At 38.8% G+C, this 17364-nt stretch overlaps 1 protein-coding gene across 1 annotated transcript in view; it reads left to right on the forward strand.

Moving 5' to 3' along the window:
- LOC137039767 (atrial natriuretic peptide receptor 2-like) overlaps positions 1–17364 on the forward strand; it is a 20762-nt gene continuing 3398 nt past the window's right edge. Inside the window, exons 1-18 of the mRNA XM_067415041.1 lie at positions 1–43; positions 2902–2998; positions 3485–3617; positions 3786–3909; positions 4997–5101; positions 5179–5281; positions 5498–5643; positions 11564–11636; positions 11812–11956; positions 12072–12158; positions 12284–12427; positions 12510–12631; positions 14399–14543; positions 14874–14922; positions 15014–15124; positions 15290–15409; positions 16808–16901; positions 17175–17262. Coding sequence (XP_067271142.1) covers positions 5–43; positions 2902–2998; positions 3485–3617; positions 3786–3909; positions 4997–5101; positions 5179–5281; positions 5498–5643; positions 11564–11636; positions 11812–11956; positions 12072–12158; positions 12284–12427; positions 12510–12631; positions 14399–14543; positions 14874–14922; positions 15014–15124; positions 15290–15409; positions 16808–16901; positions 17175–17262 — 1925 coding nt within the window. The 5' untranslated portion in view covers positions 1–4. The remainder of the gene's footprint in view (positions 44–2901; positions 2999–3484; positions 3618–3785; positions 3910–4996; positions 5102–5178; positions 5282–5497; positions 5644–11563; positions 11637–11811; positions 11957–12071; positions 12159–12283; positions 12428–12509; positions 12632–14398; positions 14544–14873; positions 14923–15013; positions 15125–15289; positions 15410–16807; positions 16902–17174; positions 17263–17364) is intronic.

A 17364-nucleotide genomic window follows, 5' to 3' on the forward strand; every position in this document is an offset into this window, starting at 1 on the left:
CAATATGGGTCTGTGGAAAACCTGCGCTGTCCTTTTGCTTATGGTAAGTGCATGATTTTGTGCCTTTACTTGGAGTTAATCAATATTCTAGATATAAGGAAATTATCAGATTATTTTGACAGTTTTGAAAACCTGACGCCATTCTGTTGTTTAAGATACCATGTTTTATAGTGATAGAAATGTAATCAGCTTTCCTGCCAAGAAACTGCCAGTGAATGGACTGGATCAGACAGCATCACGCTTGGCTTTTGTGAGCATGTCAGAAACACTTGTGTCCAGAATTAAGCGGTGAAGGACAGACCTGTGAATTCACAGAACTGAAATGAGGGACGTATTCGTTAGAGTTATATGTTTTTGTACACTAGTGCTATAGTTTTTTTTAACACACTCTCTGTAAAAATTGTACCTTTAGAGTTTGTCACTGGGGCAGTACCCTTAAAAGGATATCTTCGTAACCATTTCACCCTTAAAAGGTGCATATTAGTACCTTAGAATAGCACTATTTTACCCCGAAAGGCACAGGGTATATAACAAGGTGATACCTTAGAGCTACTGGAAACCACAACACATTCCTTTGTTTGTTTGTGCACATTTGGTGAATAAAATTAATTTCGATTCTCTAATATTAAAATTGACGTACATTGGAATATATGTAATTTTAGTCTATTAAATATGGGTTAAAAAGATTTAACATGCTCTAAAAATGTGTCACAGATAACATTTTACTTTATTAAATATGGGTTAAAAGATTTAGCATGGTCCGAAATAGTTAGCAAGTTCAAGAATAGATTCAAGTTTAACAGGGATTTTTTAAATTATTATTAATGAATCAATGTATTAATTTTTTATGTATTTATTTCATTTCACAGCATATATGTGCCAGGTTAACGCTTGTTTAAAGCAATTAAATAACTATGCTAACAGAAATGCATCAACAATAAGCAACTAACAATAAGCAATACATTAGTTACAGAATGTATTAATCTTTGTTAATGTTTATACAACATTGTTTGTTGTTAGTTAGCTCAGGTAAATTAAACAATATTTACAAATATCTATATTCCAAAATATACAGTGGATATACGGAAAGTATTCAGACCCCTTCTCATGAATGTACACACAGTACCTCATATTGACAGAAAAACAGAATTGTTGACATTTTTGCAGATTTATTAAAAAAGAAAAACTGAAATATCACATGGAAAGATCACATCACATCAAGTATTCAGACCTTTTGCTGTGACATGCATATATTTAACTCAGGTGCTGTCCATTTCTTCTGATCATCCTTGAGATGGTTCTACACCTTCATTTGAGTCCAGCTGTGTTTGATTATACTGATTGGACTTGATTAGAAAAGCAACACACCTGTCTATATAAGACCTTACAGCTCACAGTGCATGTCAGAGCAAATGAGAATCATGAGGTCAAAGGAACTGCCTGAAGAGCCCAGAGACAGAATTGTGGCAAGGCACAGATCTGGCCAAGGTTACAAAAAAATGTCTGCTGCATTTAAGGTTCCTAAGAGCACTCCATAATCCTTGAATGGAAGACGTTTGGGACGACCAGAACCCTTCCTAGAGCTGGCTGTCCAGACAAACTGAGCTATCGGGGGAGAAGAGCCGTGGTGAGAGAGGTAAAGATGAACCTAAAGATCACTGGCTGAGCTCCAGAGATGCAGTCGGGAGATGGGAAAAAAAGTTGTAGAAAGTAAACCATCACTGCAGCCCTCCACTAGTCGGGGCTCTATGGCAGAGTGGCCAGACGGAAGCCTCTCCTCAGTGCAAGAAACGTGAATGTTTGCTAAATAAAAACACCTGAAGGACTCCAAGATGGTGAGAAATAAGATTCTCTGGTCTGATGAGACCAAAATAGAATTTTTTGGCCTTAATTCTAAGTGATATGTGAAACATATCACCTGTCCAATACAGTCCCAACAGTAAAGCATGGTGGTGGCAGCATCATGCTGTGGGGGTGTTTTTCAGCTGCAGGGACAGGACGACGGTTGCAATCAAGGGAAAGATGAATGCGGCCAAGTACAGGGATATCCTGGACGAAAACCTTCTCCAGAGTGCTCAAGACCTCAGACTGGGCCGAAGGTTCACCTTCCAAAACGACAATGACCCTAAGCACACAGCTAAAATAATGAAGGAGTGGCTTCACAACAACTCTCTGACTATTCTTGAATGGCCCAGCCAGAGCCCTGACTTAAACCTAACTAAGCATCTCTGGAGAGACATGAAAATGACTGTCCACCAATGTTTACCATGCAACGTGATAGAACTGGAGAGGATCTGCAAGGAGGAATGGCAGAGGATCCCCAAATACTTGTGGTCGAAAAACTTGTTGAGTCTTTCCCAAAAAGACTCACGGCTTTATTAGATCAAAAGGGTGCTTCTACTAAATACGGAGCGAAGGGTCTGAATACTTAGGACCATGTAATATTTCAGTTTTTCTTTTTTAATAAATAGGCAAACATGTCAACAATTCTTTGTTTCTGTCAATATGGGGTGCTGTGTGTACATTAATGAGAAAAAAAATGAACTTAAACGATTTTAGCAAATGGCTGCAATATAACAAACAGTGACAAATTTAAGGGGGTCTGAATACTTTCCATACACACTGAATATATGGAACCATGGTGTTACCATAACTACATTTTAATTTAATATTTATTTTATTTAAATTTAATCCCACCATGTTATGCTAACATCGCTAACAGTATTGCTAACTGTTGTTTATCAAATTTAGCAATATTACATTCAATAGTATTCTATTTGAATATAAGATTGAGGACTAAACAATAAATCCTACTCAATGTGCACTTGGCAATACATCATTCTTAAGAGTTAGCAATTGTTATCATGGATAAAAACCCCAGTGGTTATACAATGGTTTCAGATTCTGACTGTTGGAGGATGGCATGACTTAGACAACACTGAATATGACTGCTGGCCCACAGTTGAGCCGAATGATTACAACATGATTAGCTGTGGCGGTAAGTGCTTCTTTTTAAGATAATCAGTCTAATTGGATGAAAGACTCAACTGATTTCATTGTAGCTGGTAATTCCTTAAAGAGACAGTTTAACCCAAAATTACATTTTTCTCATCATCCTAACATCAAACTAAACCAGCATGACTTGTGTACTATATTCAAAAATATGCTCCAATTCATGAACAAATCATTCCTTTGATTCAGATATTTTCAGTGAATCATGGATCAACCAGCCTGAATGATTTATTTATGAACGTTTTTGATGAACTGTCCCTTTAAGAATTGGAGATGAGACCTTAAATTTACAAAGCAACAACTTAAAGGAAGTTTCTAATCAGTAAGCCAACAAAATAAGTGCCTTTCACTTGAAAGTGGATTTAACTTTGTGTATATACCGTCTCTTAATTAAGAAGATAAACATTTGCTTTGCTAGATCATTTGGATATTTTAGTGTCCTTAAACACTTCACACCCATTTGTTTTCCCAGGCTTAGAAATGGCTTGGGTTCAACGTCCACCAGAGAAGGTCACTGATGGGGAGGAGTTCAAAGTTACCTATTCTGTCACGGCCACAGATTCCTTTTATGAATATGCCGTTAAAAACAAGATTTTCCAGTTCAGGTGAGCGCGACTCACAATGAAGGCCTTCTCAAATGTGCTCTATTATGTTGAGAAACCCCTTTTTAATCTATTGAACTTTTTGTTGTCACATTGAACATTGAGGTTTTCTTGAATGAAAGGTTCACAATGAACGTAGGTTTACACTATACACTTCCATTTCTCCCACAGCAATGCCTCAGAGGCCAAAAGATTCTGCCTCGAGCACGAATGTCCTGCGAACTGGAACAACGCCAATGAAGAAAACTGCTGCGTGTATCACGCCAACATTCACTCCTGTCCTCTTGCACTCATGGTCATTATCATTATGGTGGATGCAAATCCTACAGCAAGCGCTCTTTGATATAGTCACACTGGCGCTGAAATCTTTGAAATAAAGTGTTGACTACACATAGCACATATTGGCATGATATTGGAGGCCACAAAATTATAGTATTGGAATATGTAGACCAATTACCATTACCATAAATGCCCTGTGGCGTTTGCGGTATGATCGCATGTGTGAGTTTTAAACCTTTCAGGGAAAAGTTGTATACATTTTTACAGATATCATATTGTCATTATAAATCAATTAGACTTAAGCCAAAATTAAAATAATTATTACTTACATTAAAAGTACACATTTTAATTAGCAGTTCAAAAGTTTGGGGTTGGTGAGATTTATGTTTGTAAAAGAAGTTCGCCAAGGCATTTGATCAAAAACACAGTAAAAACAGAAATATCGTGAAATATTAATACAATTTAAATAACCTTTTTGCATTTTAATATATTTTAAAATGTAATTTATGCTTGTGATCAAAGCTGAATTTTTAGCATCATTACACCATTATAACATGATCCTTCAGAAATCACTAAAATATGCTGATTTGCTAATGACTATTAATAAAATATTTCTTATTATTATCAATGTTGAAAACCGTTGTGCTCTGTAAAGATTTTCTATGGAAAAATCAAAACATTATGGACAATTTTCCGGGACTTTTTGTAAAATGCAAGTTTAACGCATCCTTGCTGAGTAAAAATATTAATTTGCCAAATTGCAAAAATTTTGAACTGTAATGTATATTTTGATACAGTTGATCTATATAAACTATATAAAATATATTAAGAACAGTATAAGTCTTTGGTAGGTCCTTATATTTATCCGTGTGTGTGCATGTGTGTAAGAAAGTGCTGGAAGGGGCGGACGCTCATCAATGGGAAGTGGGCCAACCTTGATGAGCACTTATTCGAGTTCCACTTAAACCTGTGCCATTAATTGGGCAGTGTGGTTAGCTGTTATTAGAATTTGTGCATGATGTTTGACAGTCAATATTAGCCTTGATTGCTCCACATCCCAGTAAACCTTTAAACAGTCAAGCGATTGTATTTTGTCTGTTTAGAGAGCTGGAGGGATTTGTGGTCCCTGGATTCCAGACGATGGTGAAATTGTAACCCACACGGTATCTAAAGCTGGCAAGATGAGCCAACTGCTCTGGACGTCAAAGGTTACAAGCAAAGCTATGCAAATATAGGAGTTTCATTTTATTTTATATTTTATGGGAATTTTTATTATTTTACACAGGTGGTGCTGGTCCATTTAGGAGTTACATCGGTCATTGCCCATATCAAAGTGGGACAGATGCATGCAGCATTAGAGTCCAAGGTGCTAGTTATCAGCGCTCAAGGTTAGTATAACTTGCTTTAGGCATTTACGGAAAATATGTCTTTAAACAACTGGTACATCAAGGATATAGATTTGAAATACAATACACCTAAAGCAAAGTGTTTAACCAAGGCTAATTGTTGACATATTTTGATCCATTTGTGTCCTAGAAAAACAAAAGTAAGATTTGTCTAGGGATGTTTATGTGCACTTTCATTTGTGCATGTGTGTGTGTCAGTGTGTGGAGACGGCACCTGTGAGCTGGAGGAGACCTGTCTGACGTGTCCCGCTGACTGCGGTGTTTGTCCTATGCCTACATCCATCAAAGTGGCCATTGGGCTTCCTGTTGCTTTGTTCTGCAGTGGTTTCTTCTTAACATTGGTGGTGAGAATGCTGGTCCAATGCTTGACAAAATATTTGCTTATTTAAGAAACCCAGTCACGAGATAATATGAGCAAAGAAATTTACACTGAAGGAAGGAATAGATAAAATAGAGGCTTGTTTGACTTAATAAGCCAACCAACCAAGCAACAGTCCATATAAGTAACCAACTAACACCCCTGTAACAAGCTTAAAACCATTCAAAATACTAATAGCAATGCCCTAGCAACCACCGCACCAACTATACCCCATTATATGCAAATATTTCACAGGGAAGCACCATTCACATTCTTACAGACCACCTAAAGGGAAATGATGGTAAAATATGCCATTGGAGAATGATCAATGGTTTTGCGTTATTGTTGCATTCCCCTTAGCAATTTTGCATCATCAAATGTGTTCGCTCAAAATGCTTGTAACTGGCTCAGAAAACGTTTTCATTCTCTTACAAAAAGTATTGTATTCCCTCACATTCCTTTAAAGTTACATCTGGCCTTGTGGGTAAGGTTTATGAGGCAGTGTGTCAGGGCGGTCCGCTACCACACGAGTCCTGAAAAGTGAAGACAAAGTGTCTCGATTGCCCCTCTGTGACTGGATGCAGTATAGAGCTCCGGAGGTCTCGTGACCCATTCTGTTTATGACGCCATTTTGGCAGGCAAGAACAGTAGGCACCAGCTAGAGTTTCAAGGCAACGGAGTTCACTGTGCACTTTAATTCAAAAGACATAGACTTGTACATAGAAAAACTTAATAGATCATACAAAACACATCTAGGGCTGTGACGGTGGTAGCTTTTTTTTTTACCACGACGGTGGTCTAGGGCTGTGCCAGTGTCCGGTGAACATGACAACCACACCACCATGGTGGTAGAGCGCCACCACGGTGGCTGAGTAGCACCGGCAGGGGTCGGCCAAACAATAGTTTTTTTGTATGTAAATACTGTTTTACGTGAATATTATGACATGAGTGAAGCACAGCACTTTATTTACAAAATAAATAATAGGTCCGCAATTGTTACCACCCAGCCATGGAAACAACATTCCAACAACATGCAGAACGAAATACTCCATTTACGTCTCTCAAGTTTTGGGAAAATAAATTAGAGATTTCATGTCCAGTAGAATAAAATGAATTAAGCCTATTGTTAAATTCATGGAGAATTGAGTGACCAGATCGATTTATTCTACAAATAAAGGGTTATCTTTATGTTAGGTTAACACGAACCAAAACAGCGCGCTTTTTTTTCTTCTTCAGTATTTATTTATTGATCCTTAATTTAGTTTCAAATAGCCTTTCTTGATGTTATACATAAAAGCACTTATGTTATTTACGATTAAGTATTGAGATACTTTTATCATTATTTACATGAGGCAAAAGTAACGTTAGTTAAGAATGAAGAATAAACTGAAATTCACGGCATTCAACAACTTACTACGATAAAATTATTTCCCATTTGCTTTCTCCCACTTGTTCTGGCATCCTGGTGCACATAAGCTGTCCATCATGTTGAATAGTAAGGTTTAAACAGTCTGGTTTTAAATTATGTTATAGATACCAGTGCAACAGCCGCTCTAGCGCTCCCCTGACTGCCTGCCAAAATGGCGGTGCTTAGGCTGCGTGACGTCAACCTCCGGAGCTCTATAGGTCACAAACCTATACTGTAATGTAAAGTAATGTAATGGAACATAGGCAACGTAAACAATCAAATTTTGGGCCGTTTTTAATCATGCTGATGTTTGTTCAAGTCTTTGTTCTTTGGTTTTAATTAGTTATTTGATGCTATAAAAATGGGGAGGTAACTTTATGATTGACAGCAGAAATTGTCTAGCCTGGATGCCAGCCGAACTTAGCCCCGCCTGCTCAATTTTTAGGTCAGGCAGTTCGGTCTGGCCTCGCTCCATAGAGGAGTAATTATCGCTGAACAGAAACTGTTCGAACCAATGAAATCATCAGGGTGGGCTTTAGACGATGACGGACAGCTGATCAACAGTAACGTAATCATGCACGTCATCAAAGGGGATTATATTTGTTCAAATCTTGAACGGAGAGCTTGTTTGTATATGCATTCACCATCACAATTTCTCTCAAAAATGATTGAGATCGTTTAGATCGTTTATTTCAGCGTGCGTGCAGACAGGGTTGCCAAGTTTTTACAACAAAACCCGCCAACTACTAGACCTAAACAATAGCTTCTTGGGGGTTCTACGAAAAAAAAGTGTGTTTGGGGAGTAAAATGTGTTATTTTGACACGGTTGCCTGGTAAAATTCACACTCATGGGTCTATATATCACATAATAGTCGCTTCAACCCGCGGACATAGAAAACAACCCGCGGGAAAAAAATGCGGACTTGGCAACACAGTGCAGTTGAGCTCTGTTGACGTCGCTTCGTTGCTCTGATTGGCTGTAGGTCTATCCAATTGAGGTCTTTCCTGGGTCAGTTGAAACACACCCCATAATCACAGCCCAACGGAGCAGTTTCAGACTTATATTCTGACTAGAATTGAGTACGACCACGTCAGGCTAGAAACTGTCAGCTTCTCGGACATTTTTTTTTAGTATGCGTAACAGTCTGACCTACTGAAAGTCCTGGACTCTGGCGAGGGAGTAGACTCTATGTCAGACCTGGCTGTCCATGCCACAAAGCAGATGGCCTGCTCATCGGCTGTTGTGCTTCGTCTCTTCCTCAAAGCACTCTGAGGACTGCACCACTTACCCAGCCAACTCTAGTGTTTCCAGAGCTTTTGGTAGGGCTGGATGCAATCGTATCTCTCAGAGTCTTTCTCTCAATCCCCAATTCTCTGCTCCCAGGGGTTCTAGCCGGAGTCAGCACGTAGAGTTTGCCTATTACTATTTGCGCCTTTCTGCCTGGCCCGAGTGTGGTTTTATTGTTTAGTTCTCTCCCAGTGACTGAGTATAATATATATACCTATAGGCCCTAGATGTGAAAGCTGTGGTTCTGGTTCCTGCAGGTTACCAGCTCATAGAATCCAGTCTTTCAACTGAGGTTGAGACCATTCTAAAGGCTAGAGCTCTTTTGACAAGAAAACTTTATGCCCTGAAGTGGTGTCTCTTCGAATCATTGTGGTTCAACACTGTGTTGACCCAATCAACTGCCTGGTTGGTTCAATGCTGGAGTTCTTGCTGGAGTGGCTTTCAACAGTATTAACCCTACATTGATGAAGCCTCTGGGGAGGCATCACCTAATATCTTGCTTACTTCACAGTGCCAGATGTCTTAGGCCTTTCTACAGACCATGAGTTCCTTCCTTTGATCATTCCATTGTGGAAGGCTTATCAGAGGCTCTGTTTGAGCCCTTGGAGTCAGCCTCTGATATCCCTTTTCCACCAAGGCAGTGCTGATTCTAGTTCGGAGCCAGAGTCTAGTTTCAAATCGGTTCTTTTTTGTTTCTACACCCAAAGCACCAGCTCTGAGCCAGGAAAAGTGATCCTTAAGTAGCAACAAAACATTATTGGGCTAGAAGTAAGAACCGCTTGCATCAGCGGCGGGGGTGGGGTCAGCAAGATGAACACAAACTTGAGATCTGCCATTTTTTAATTAGCAGCTAATGAAGCTAATTGCTGCTTTTCATTTGTAATCACCGTCTATACTTATGGTGAACTGCATGAAGGCGTTGGATTCGCTGTATTTTGATGCCGATGATTTACAATGTCGTAAAGCCATGTGAATCAATAGTAACGCAACTTTCGCAATTGTTGATGAAAGGCTTGTTTGAAAGGCTTGTTTGAGATGCATCGGCGCTGTGCAGACCCATTGCCATATGACAACGAGTGCAGCGAGAGCAAATGACTCCTTATGCTTTTGATTCACTCATGCGTTTTTTTTCTATCATACTCAGGTCGGTTTGCGCAGCGTCAATGCATTAGAATATACCTGCTGTGTGTGTGCTTGTGTTTCCTGCTGCCTCCCTAACATTGCTGAGAAAGATGAGATGTATACAGTGACGTAAGACCTGGCTCTGTTGTGGCTCTTAGCATGTGGAAATCCAAATGGTTCTTAGAAGGCTCGCCAGTCGAACCAACTACAAACTGGCACTAGCTCTGGCTCTGAACTAGCACCGGTTTATTCTGGTGGAAAAGAGGTTTGAGACGTTTCTGACTCTCAAGGTGACTTTATTAGTAGGATTTACTTCGGTTAAGGGTAGGAGATTTGCATCAGTTGCCCCATCCTGCCTAGATTTCTCCCCTGGACTGGTTAAAGTTAAATTGCAATCAAGGCCAGGTCCATCAAACCTTATCTCCTCTGCAGTTTGACTTGCCGGAGCAAGAAAATATATTGTCTTCAGCCAGAGCCTTAAGGATTTATGCTGACCGCTCATGCTTGTGGCGTAAATCTGATCAATTACTGGTCTGCTTTGGAGGCTGTGGCAAAGTTTCCCCTGTCTCCAAGCAGCGTCCATCCCATTGTATTGATTACACAATTTCTTTTGCCCATGATGTGCATGAGTATGCTATGTGTATGGCTTCTTCTAAGGCACTAGCTAAGGGTGCACCATCACTAGATATCTGTGCTGCGACAGGATGGCCCTCTCCCCACGTATTAGTAAGGTTTTATAGTTTGCATATGGATTCAACCCTAGGATCTCAGGTCCTTACAGGTTAATCCTTCTTTATTGGTCGTAAGGTTTATAAAATCTCAACCTTACTGATCTGTCTGTTTATGAAGCACACAGCGTGCTTCGCCTCTAGGCATCAAGCTCACCGCTCCAGGAGTGTGGGTTCTTCTTGGCGCTGACTAAATGCCGCTTTTATGGAATGAAATATGACTCGCTTTTTCCAAGGATGCACCTTCAGTTCCTCTTAAGGCCTATGAGGTGCACCGCATGTTTCACCTCAAGGCACTGGGAGTGCTACCTCTTTGGAAAGGTATCATAAAAAAAGAATTTTCCCCTGCAGTATTTAAAGTTTACTGAGGGACCCGCATTGGGCTTCGTCACTGGGTAACTGCCAAAAAGGAGTATGCATCTCTTGGGAATGTATTTGCTTGTTTTGTTTGTGTTGGAGCTGGCTGGCCCTTTCCACACACAATCATTGATGTTATTGAATTGAATTGACCCCAGGCTTGAGTACATTGAATTTATCCATTCCATGCATTGCGCTGACGCAGTGTGACCTTACCACGCTGTTGGCCAATAGAACTGGCATGTTTCCACGCATGCTTCAGACACTGGCTCACGCAGTAATGTTCCCATGGTGTCAATGTCATGACGTAGTGTTAGCATAGGCATAATTTGTGGGTTGGATGGGTGGGAAACATCTCGTCACTTTTTGCCAGGATCGATATTGTCCCCACAACTTTTTTTGAAAATATTTTGTTGCACGGATATACATAATACAAATGAAACATATCCAGTTGACATTTGTTTTAATTAAGAGATAATCTGGTGCTGAAATGTGTTGTTTTTTAAATCATGCTGAGTGTTAATGCCGTTGGCGGACCATTCTTTTCGGCGAAATCACTAACAAAACGTATCTCTGCGTGTCTACTTGTCTACTCTTGGTATACAATTATTGATGAACATCTTGCATTTTAACGGAAAATAAATTAATAAAATATATACACTGTACGAGGGCGGATTCAAATCTGGAACCTCTGATATGCTTAACAAAACTTCTACCATCAGACCATTAGGGAATGCAAATAGTGAATGCATGGAACGTGTGTTTTATGTCGATACATTAAACTCAGTGTGCTTATTGATTCCTCAACATTGTAATGCTATTTATTTCTAAACTGTTAGTAAAAATAAATCCCCCCGCCCCCCACACACAAACCTGTCCCACAAACTTTTTAAATCAAAGTTACGCCACTGAGCGTTAGTAATGTATTATTCTGCCTATGTTGTACAGTTGTTACAAACCTTATGTATTGTTCTGTTCTATTATATTATGATTTTTTTCCTAGTGGCTGCAGTACCAAAAACAGAAAATGTTTTGGGATGAGAGCTGGATCATCAACTACAATAATATCATTTTTGGTAAAAGTTTTTAGACTCATCCACTGACTTTAAATATGTAACAAAACCAAAAATGTATTAATTAAACATGAGGCAGCAATTTACATAATTTCAAGTAATTTACAATTACTGTTCTTGCTTCAAAATGCATCACATTTGACCTAAATAAATTTAAAACTCTTTTTGGGCCTTAAAGGTAAATTGTGCTACACAGGTTTATGTAGCACAACAAGTCTTCAGACAGGAAAGAGGAACTCCAGTGTGAGCAGAGTTACAGATGTGACAGTCTGCACTTTAGTGAACGCCAATTTCAAACCACGCTTCATTCAAGCTGGCATCTAGTAAGTGTTTGCCAGTGATACTGCCTCTTGGGTATCTCTACTAAGGTTTTTTTCTGTACTAATGAATGTTTTTTTTTTTTTTTTTTTGTCTTTGTTTTTTTTTTTTTTATTCCAGTGATGGAAGGACTGTAGCGGTAAAACACATACAGAAGAAACACTTCACCCTGACTAAAACAATCAGAAAAGAAGTGAAAGAGGTCAGGTGAGTAGCTGTAGCCATAAATATGGGGAAATACATTAACCATACCCATTCATTAAATGCATGTGTTAGATTTTAACTAACATCTAAATTAAGATTTTCCCCAGCAGTTTCTTTTCTTTACCCAGGGAGCTTGATCACCCAAACCTCTCCAAGTTCATTGGAGGCTGCATTGAAGTTCCTTTCGTGAGCATTATCACAGAGTACTGTCCAAAGGGAAGCCTGGCAGATGTGCTGTTGAATGAGGACGTCCCCATCAACTGGGGTTTTCGGTAAATATGTCTTGTGGCATTGTGGGAACCCTCTTCAGAAGTTCAATGATGGAACTATATAAATGAACACTTTTGTCTACAGATTGTCTTTTGCTATTGATATTGCCCGAGGGATGGCTTATCTACACCAGCATAAAATCTTTCACGGCCGCCTTCATTCACGTAACTGTGTGATCGACGACCGGTGGGTCTGCAAAATATCAGGTACAAAATTCTAGATTTTCTAAAGGTGCATTTCTTACACATATTACAACAAACCCGATTGCAAAAAAATTGGGACACTACAAATTGTCAATACAAAAGGAATGCAATAATTTACAAATCTCATAAACTTCACAACAGAATATAGATAACATATCAAATATTGGCTCATTTTGGATTTCATGAGAGCTACACATTCCAAAAAAGTTGGGACAGATAGCAATAAGAGGCCGTGAAATTTAAATGTACATATAAGGAATGGCTGGAGAACCAACTTGCAACTTATTAGGTCAATTGGCAACATGATTGGGTATAAAAATAGCCTCTCAGAGTGGACAGTGTCTCTCAGAAGTCAAGATGGGCAGAGGATCACCAATTCCCCCAATGCTGCGGCAAAAAATTGTGGAGCAATATCAGAAAGGCGATTTTCAGATACATTTTTTTATCGTTATCTACAGTGCATAATATCATCCAAAGATTCAGAGAATCTGGATCAATCTGTGCGTAAGGTTCAAGGCCGGAAAATCATACTAGATACACTCTCAGAAAAAAAGGTACAGTTCTGTCACTGGGGCGGTACCCTAAGGTACAACAGTGAAATGGTACATTTTTGTACCTTACTTACCCCTAAATGGTACATATTAGTACCTTAAAAAGGTACATATCAGTACCTTTTCAGTTTTGTACCTTAGGGTACCGCCTCAGTGACAGCAATGTACCTTTTTTTCTGACAGTGTACCGTGATCTTCGGGCCCTGAAACTACACTGCATCACATACAGGAATGCTACTATAATAGAAATCACAACATGGGCAATACTTCCAAAAAACACAATCCGGTGTCCGGTGTCATATCCGGTGTCAAAAACACAAAAATTGTGTCGGTGAACACAATCCACCTTGCCATTCGCCATTGTCAACTAAAACTCTATAGGTCAAAAAAAGAAGCCATATCTAAACATGATCCAGAAGCACAGGCGCTTTCTCTGGGACAAGTCTCATTTCAAATGGACTGTGGCAAAGTGGAAAACTTTTCTGTGGTTAGACGAATCAAAATGCAAAGTTCTTTTTAGAAAACGCCATGGCATCCGGACTAAAGAAGACAAGGATAACCCATGTTGTTATCAGCGCTCAGTTCAGAAGCCTGCATCTCTGATGGTATGGGGTTACATGAGTGTGTGTGGGCAGGGGCAGCTTACACATCTGAAAAGGTACAACTCTAGAACAATATATGCACATACTGCATCAATTACAACGTCATGGCTGCGTAAAAGAAGGATCCGGGTACTAAAATGGCCAGCCTGCAGTCCAGATCTTTCACCTATAGAAAACATTTGGCGCATAAAGAAAAATGTGACAAAGAAGACCTAAGACAGTGGAGCAACTAGAAGCCTGTATTAGACAAGAATGGGACAACATTCCTATTCCTAAACTTGAGCAACTTGTCTCCTCAGTCCCCAGAAGTTTGCAGATTGTTATAAAAAGAAGAAGGGATGCCACACAGTGGTAAACAGGGCCTTGTCCCAACTTTTTAAAGATGTGTTAATGCCATGAAATTTAAAATCAACTTATTTCCCCCTTCTCCTTATTTGATATGGCATCTATGCTGTATTCTGATTAAAATATTGAAATTTGAAACTTCCACATTATTGCATTCTGTTTTTATTCACAATTTGTACAGCGTCCCAAATTTTTTGGGAATCAGTTTTGTACAACACATGTGAACAATTAAGTAAATTATGAAGACATATAAGACATATTTAATGATACAGATTACGGGCTGATGGCCTACCGAAAGGAGGACTTTGAGGACATTAGTACCAATTTCCAATGTCAAAATGTCTATCACATTTACTGCGCCCCTGAAGTTCTTCTGAGAACCAGCACTAGTTTCACAGCCACAGCCGATGTGTACAGGTAGGAGAAATGTATTTTTAACCATTTTTAATTTTGATATTTAATGATTTATCAAACTTATAGATATTTGGAATATCTTTATGTGAGTTTAAAAATCTGGATTTTTTTTAATAGGACAATTTTCTGTTCAATTATTTGTGACAAACAAACACAAACAAAATATATTAATGGATGTAATAACAGTTATGACCCTGTTTAAAAAAAATCTTTGTACACATGCAAATGCTTTTTTGTATATTATATATTTTAAAGATGCATCCCAGGGCAGCACACAACACAGACTCTCAGAAGCATGAAATAAACATTTGTCTTTCCTTCCCGTATCTCAAGCTACTCTATTATTTTGGTGGAAATTGCCACTCGCAGTGACCTCATTCCAGTAAGTATACAAAGATCAGGAAGGTTTTGGGATATTACACAGTTTTTTGCATAAGAGGTGATGATAAGAAGTACGATTATTGTCACATTAGGAGGAACAGGCAGATTCAATGAAGCTTGATGTCATGTGGCGCCCATCGCTTCCCAAACTGGAAGCTGGGAAATCAGACAACGATTGCCCAGATCCAGATGATTACTGTGAGGTTCGTATTGACATAACTGATGCATTGCACTTGAACGCTATTTACTTAAGCACATTTCCTTTTGTGGCATGTTTTGTTGAAGAACATTTACTTCAGAGGTTTGCTTTTGATTAGATAACTGGATAAATGAAAAGCACTCCGTGTTCATAGTCAAATTTCTTGCAGCTGATAAAGAGATGCTGGTCCCAAAATTTCACGATGAGGCCGACGTTTGAGCAGGTGAAAAAGATTCTTGATAAAATGAACCCGCACAAGGTCAGCCCTGTGGATATGATGATGAACCTGGTATGTATCTTGTCTAGTCAAGTCTTTAAAGTTTTATTCCAGTTTTGGTTTTAAAGTTGTCAAAATAACACCGTCACTGAAAGCACAATAATTAAGCATACAGTAATAATACGTTTTTTTTAGTCCATCACGTGTGTGTGTATGTGTATATATATATATATATATATATATATATATATATATATATATATATATATATATATATATATATATATATATATATATATATATATATACACATACACACACATCATACATTCCTAATATTGTTTTGGTCACTCTTTTGCTGTCAAAACAGCCCTGACCTGAGACATGGAATCCACTACAACCCTCAAGGTGTGCTGTGGTATCTGACACCAAGATTTTAGCAGCAGATCCTTTAATTCCTGTAAGCTGTGAGGTGGGGCCTGCATGGATCGGGCTTGTTTGTTAAGCAAACCCCAGAGACGCTCGATTGGATTGAGATCTGGGGAACTGAATTTGGAGGCCAAGTCAACAACTCAAACTTGTTGTTGTGCTCCTCAAACCATTCCTGAACCCTTTTTGCTTTGTGGCAGGCACATTATCCTGCTGAAAGAGGCCACAGCCACCAGGGTATACCGTTTCCATGAAAGGGTGTACATGGTCTACAACAATGCTTAGGTAGGTGGTACATGTCAAAGTATCCACATGGATGGTACGTCCCAAGGTTTCCCAGCAGAACATTGCCCAAAGCATCACACTGCCTCCGCCAGCTTGCCTTCTTCCCATAGTGCATCCTGGGGCCATGTGTTCCTCAGGTAAGCGACACACATGCACCCAGATATCCTCATAATGTAAAAGAAAATGTGATTCATCAGACCAGGACACCTTCCATTACTCAGTGGTCCAGTTCTGATGCTTACGTGCCCACTGTTGGCACGTTCATCGATGAGCCTTGGCCGCCCATGAGCCTGTCACCGGTTCTCCACTGTTCCTTCCTTGGACCACTTTTGATAGATACTGACCACTGCAGACCGGGAACACCCCACAAGAGCTGCAGTTTTGGAGATGCTCTGACCCAGTCGTCTAGCCATCACAATTTGACCATTGCCAAACTTGCTTAAATCCTTACGCTTGCCCATTTTTTCCTGCTTCTAACACATCAACTTTTAGGATTTTTATATATAAGGGTTATATATATTTTATATATAGGATTTTAATATATCTCACCTACTAACAGGTTCCGTGATGAAGAGATAATCAGTGTTATTCACTTCACTATCACTTCATAATGTTATGCCTGATCAGTGTATTTATATTAAATAATATTTATATTTTATTTGAGCTTCATTTCAATTAACAGAAATGTTTTAATAGTCTTTTTAAAAATTTATGTTACTTAATGTAATTACTTTTATTGGTTGTTGTTTTTTCTAGATGGAAAAGTACAGTAAACATTTGGAAACAATTGTAGCTGAAAGAACACAGGATCTTCTTCAGGAAAAGCAGAAGACAGACCGTTTACTCTACAGTATGGAAGTCTATATGTGTACAGAATGTGTGTATAGTGTAGATAAAACTCTAAGACATGAACTGTTGTCTAAATGGTTCCACCTACTGGATATTTAAAGTACTTGTGCTGTGACTGTTTCCAGCTTGACATTTTTGGTGTATATATATATATATATATATATATATATATATATATATATATATATATATATATATATATATATATATATATATATATATATACACATATATACATATATATATATACTTGTAATTATTATGTTTGTGTCAGGCATGTTACCAAAACCAGTAGCCGATGATCTTCGTCAGGGATGCACAGCAGAGGCCCAAACTTACTCCAACGCCACTGTATATTTCAGGCAAGAATGAAAGCTATTAATGACTGAAACTTTTAAGACTCGTCTTGTTACTTAGTGACATTTGGTTATATACAATACTGCTGCTGTAGTAAAAACAGTAAT

This window comes from Pseudorasbora parva, chromosome 14 (assembly GCF_024679245.1).
Source record: "Pseudorasbora parva isolate DD20220531a chromosome 14, ASM2467924v1, whole genome shotgun sequence".
Lineage (NCBI taxonomy): Eukaryota > Metazoa > Chordata > Actinopteri > Cypriniformes > Gobionidae > Pseudorasbora > Pseudorasbora parva.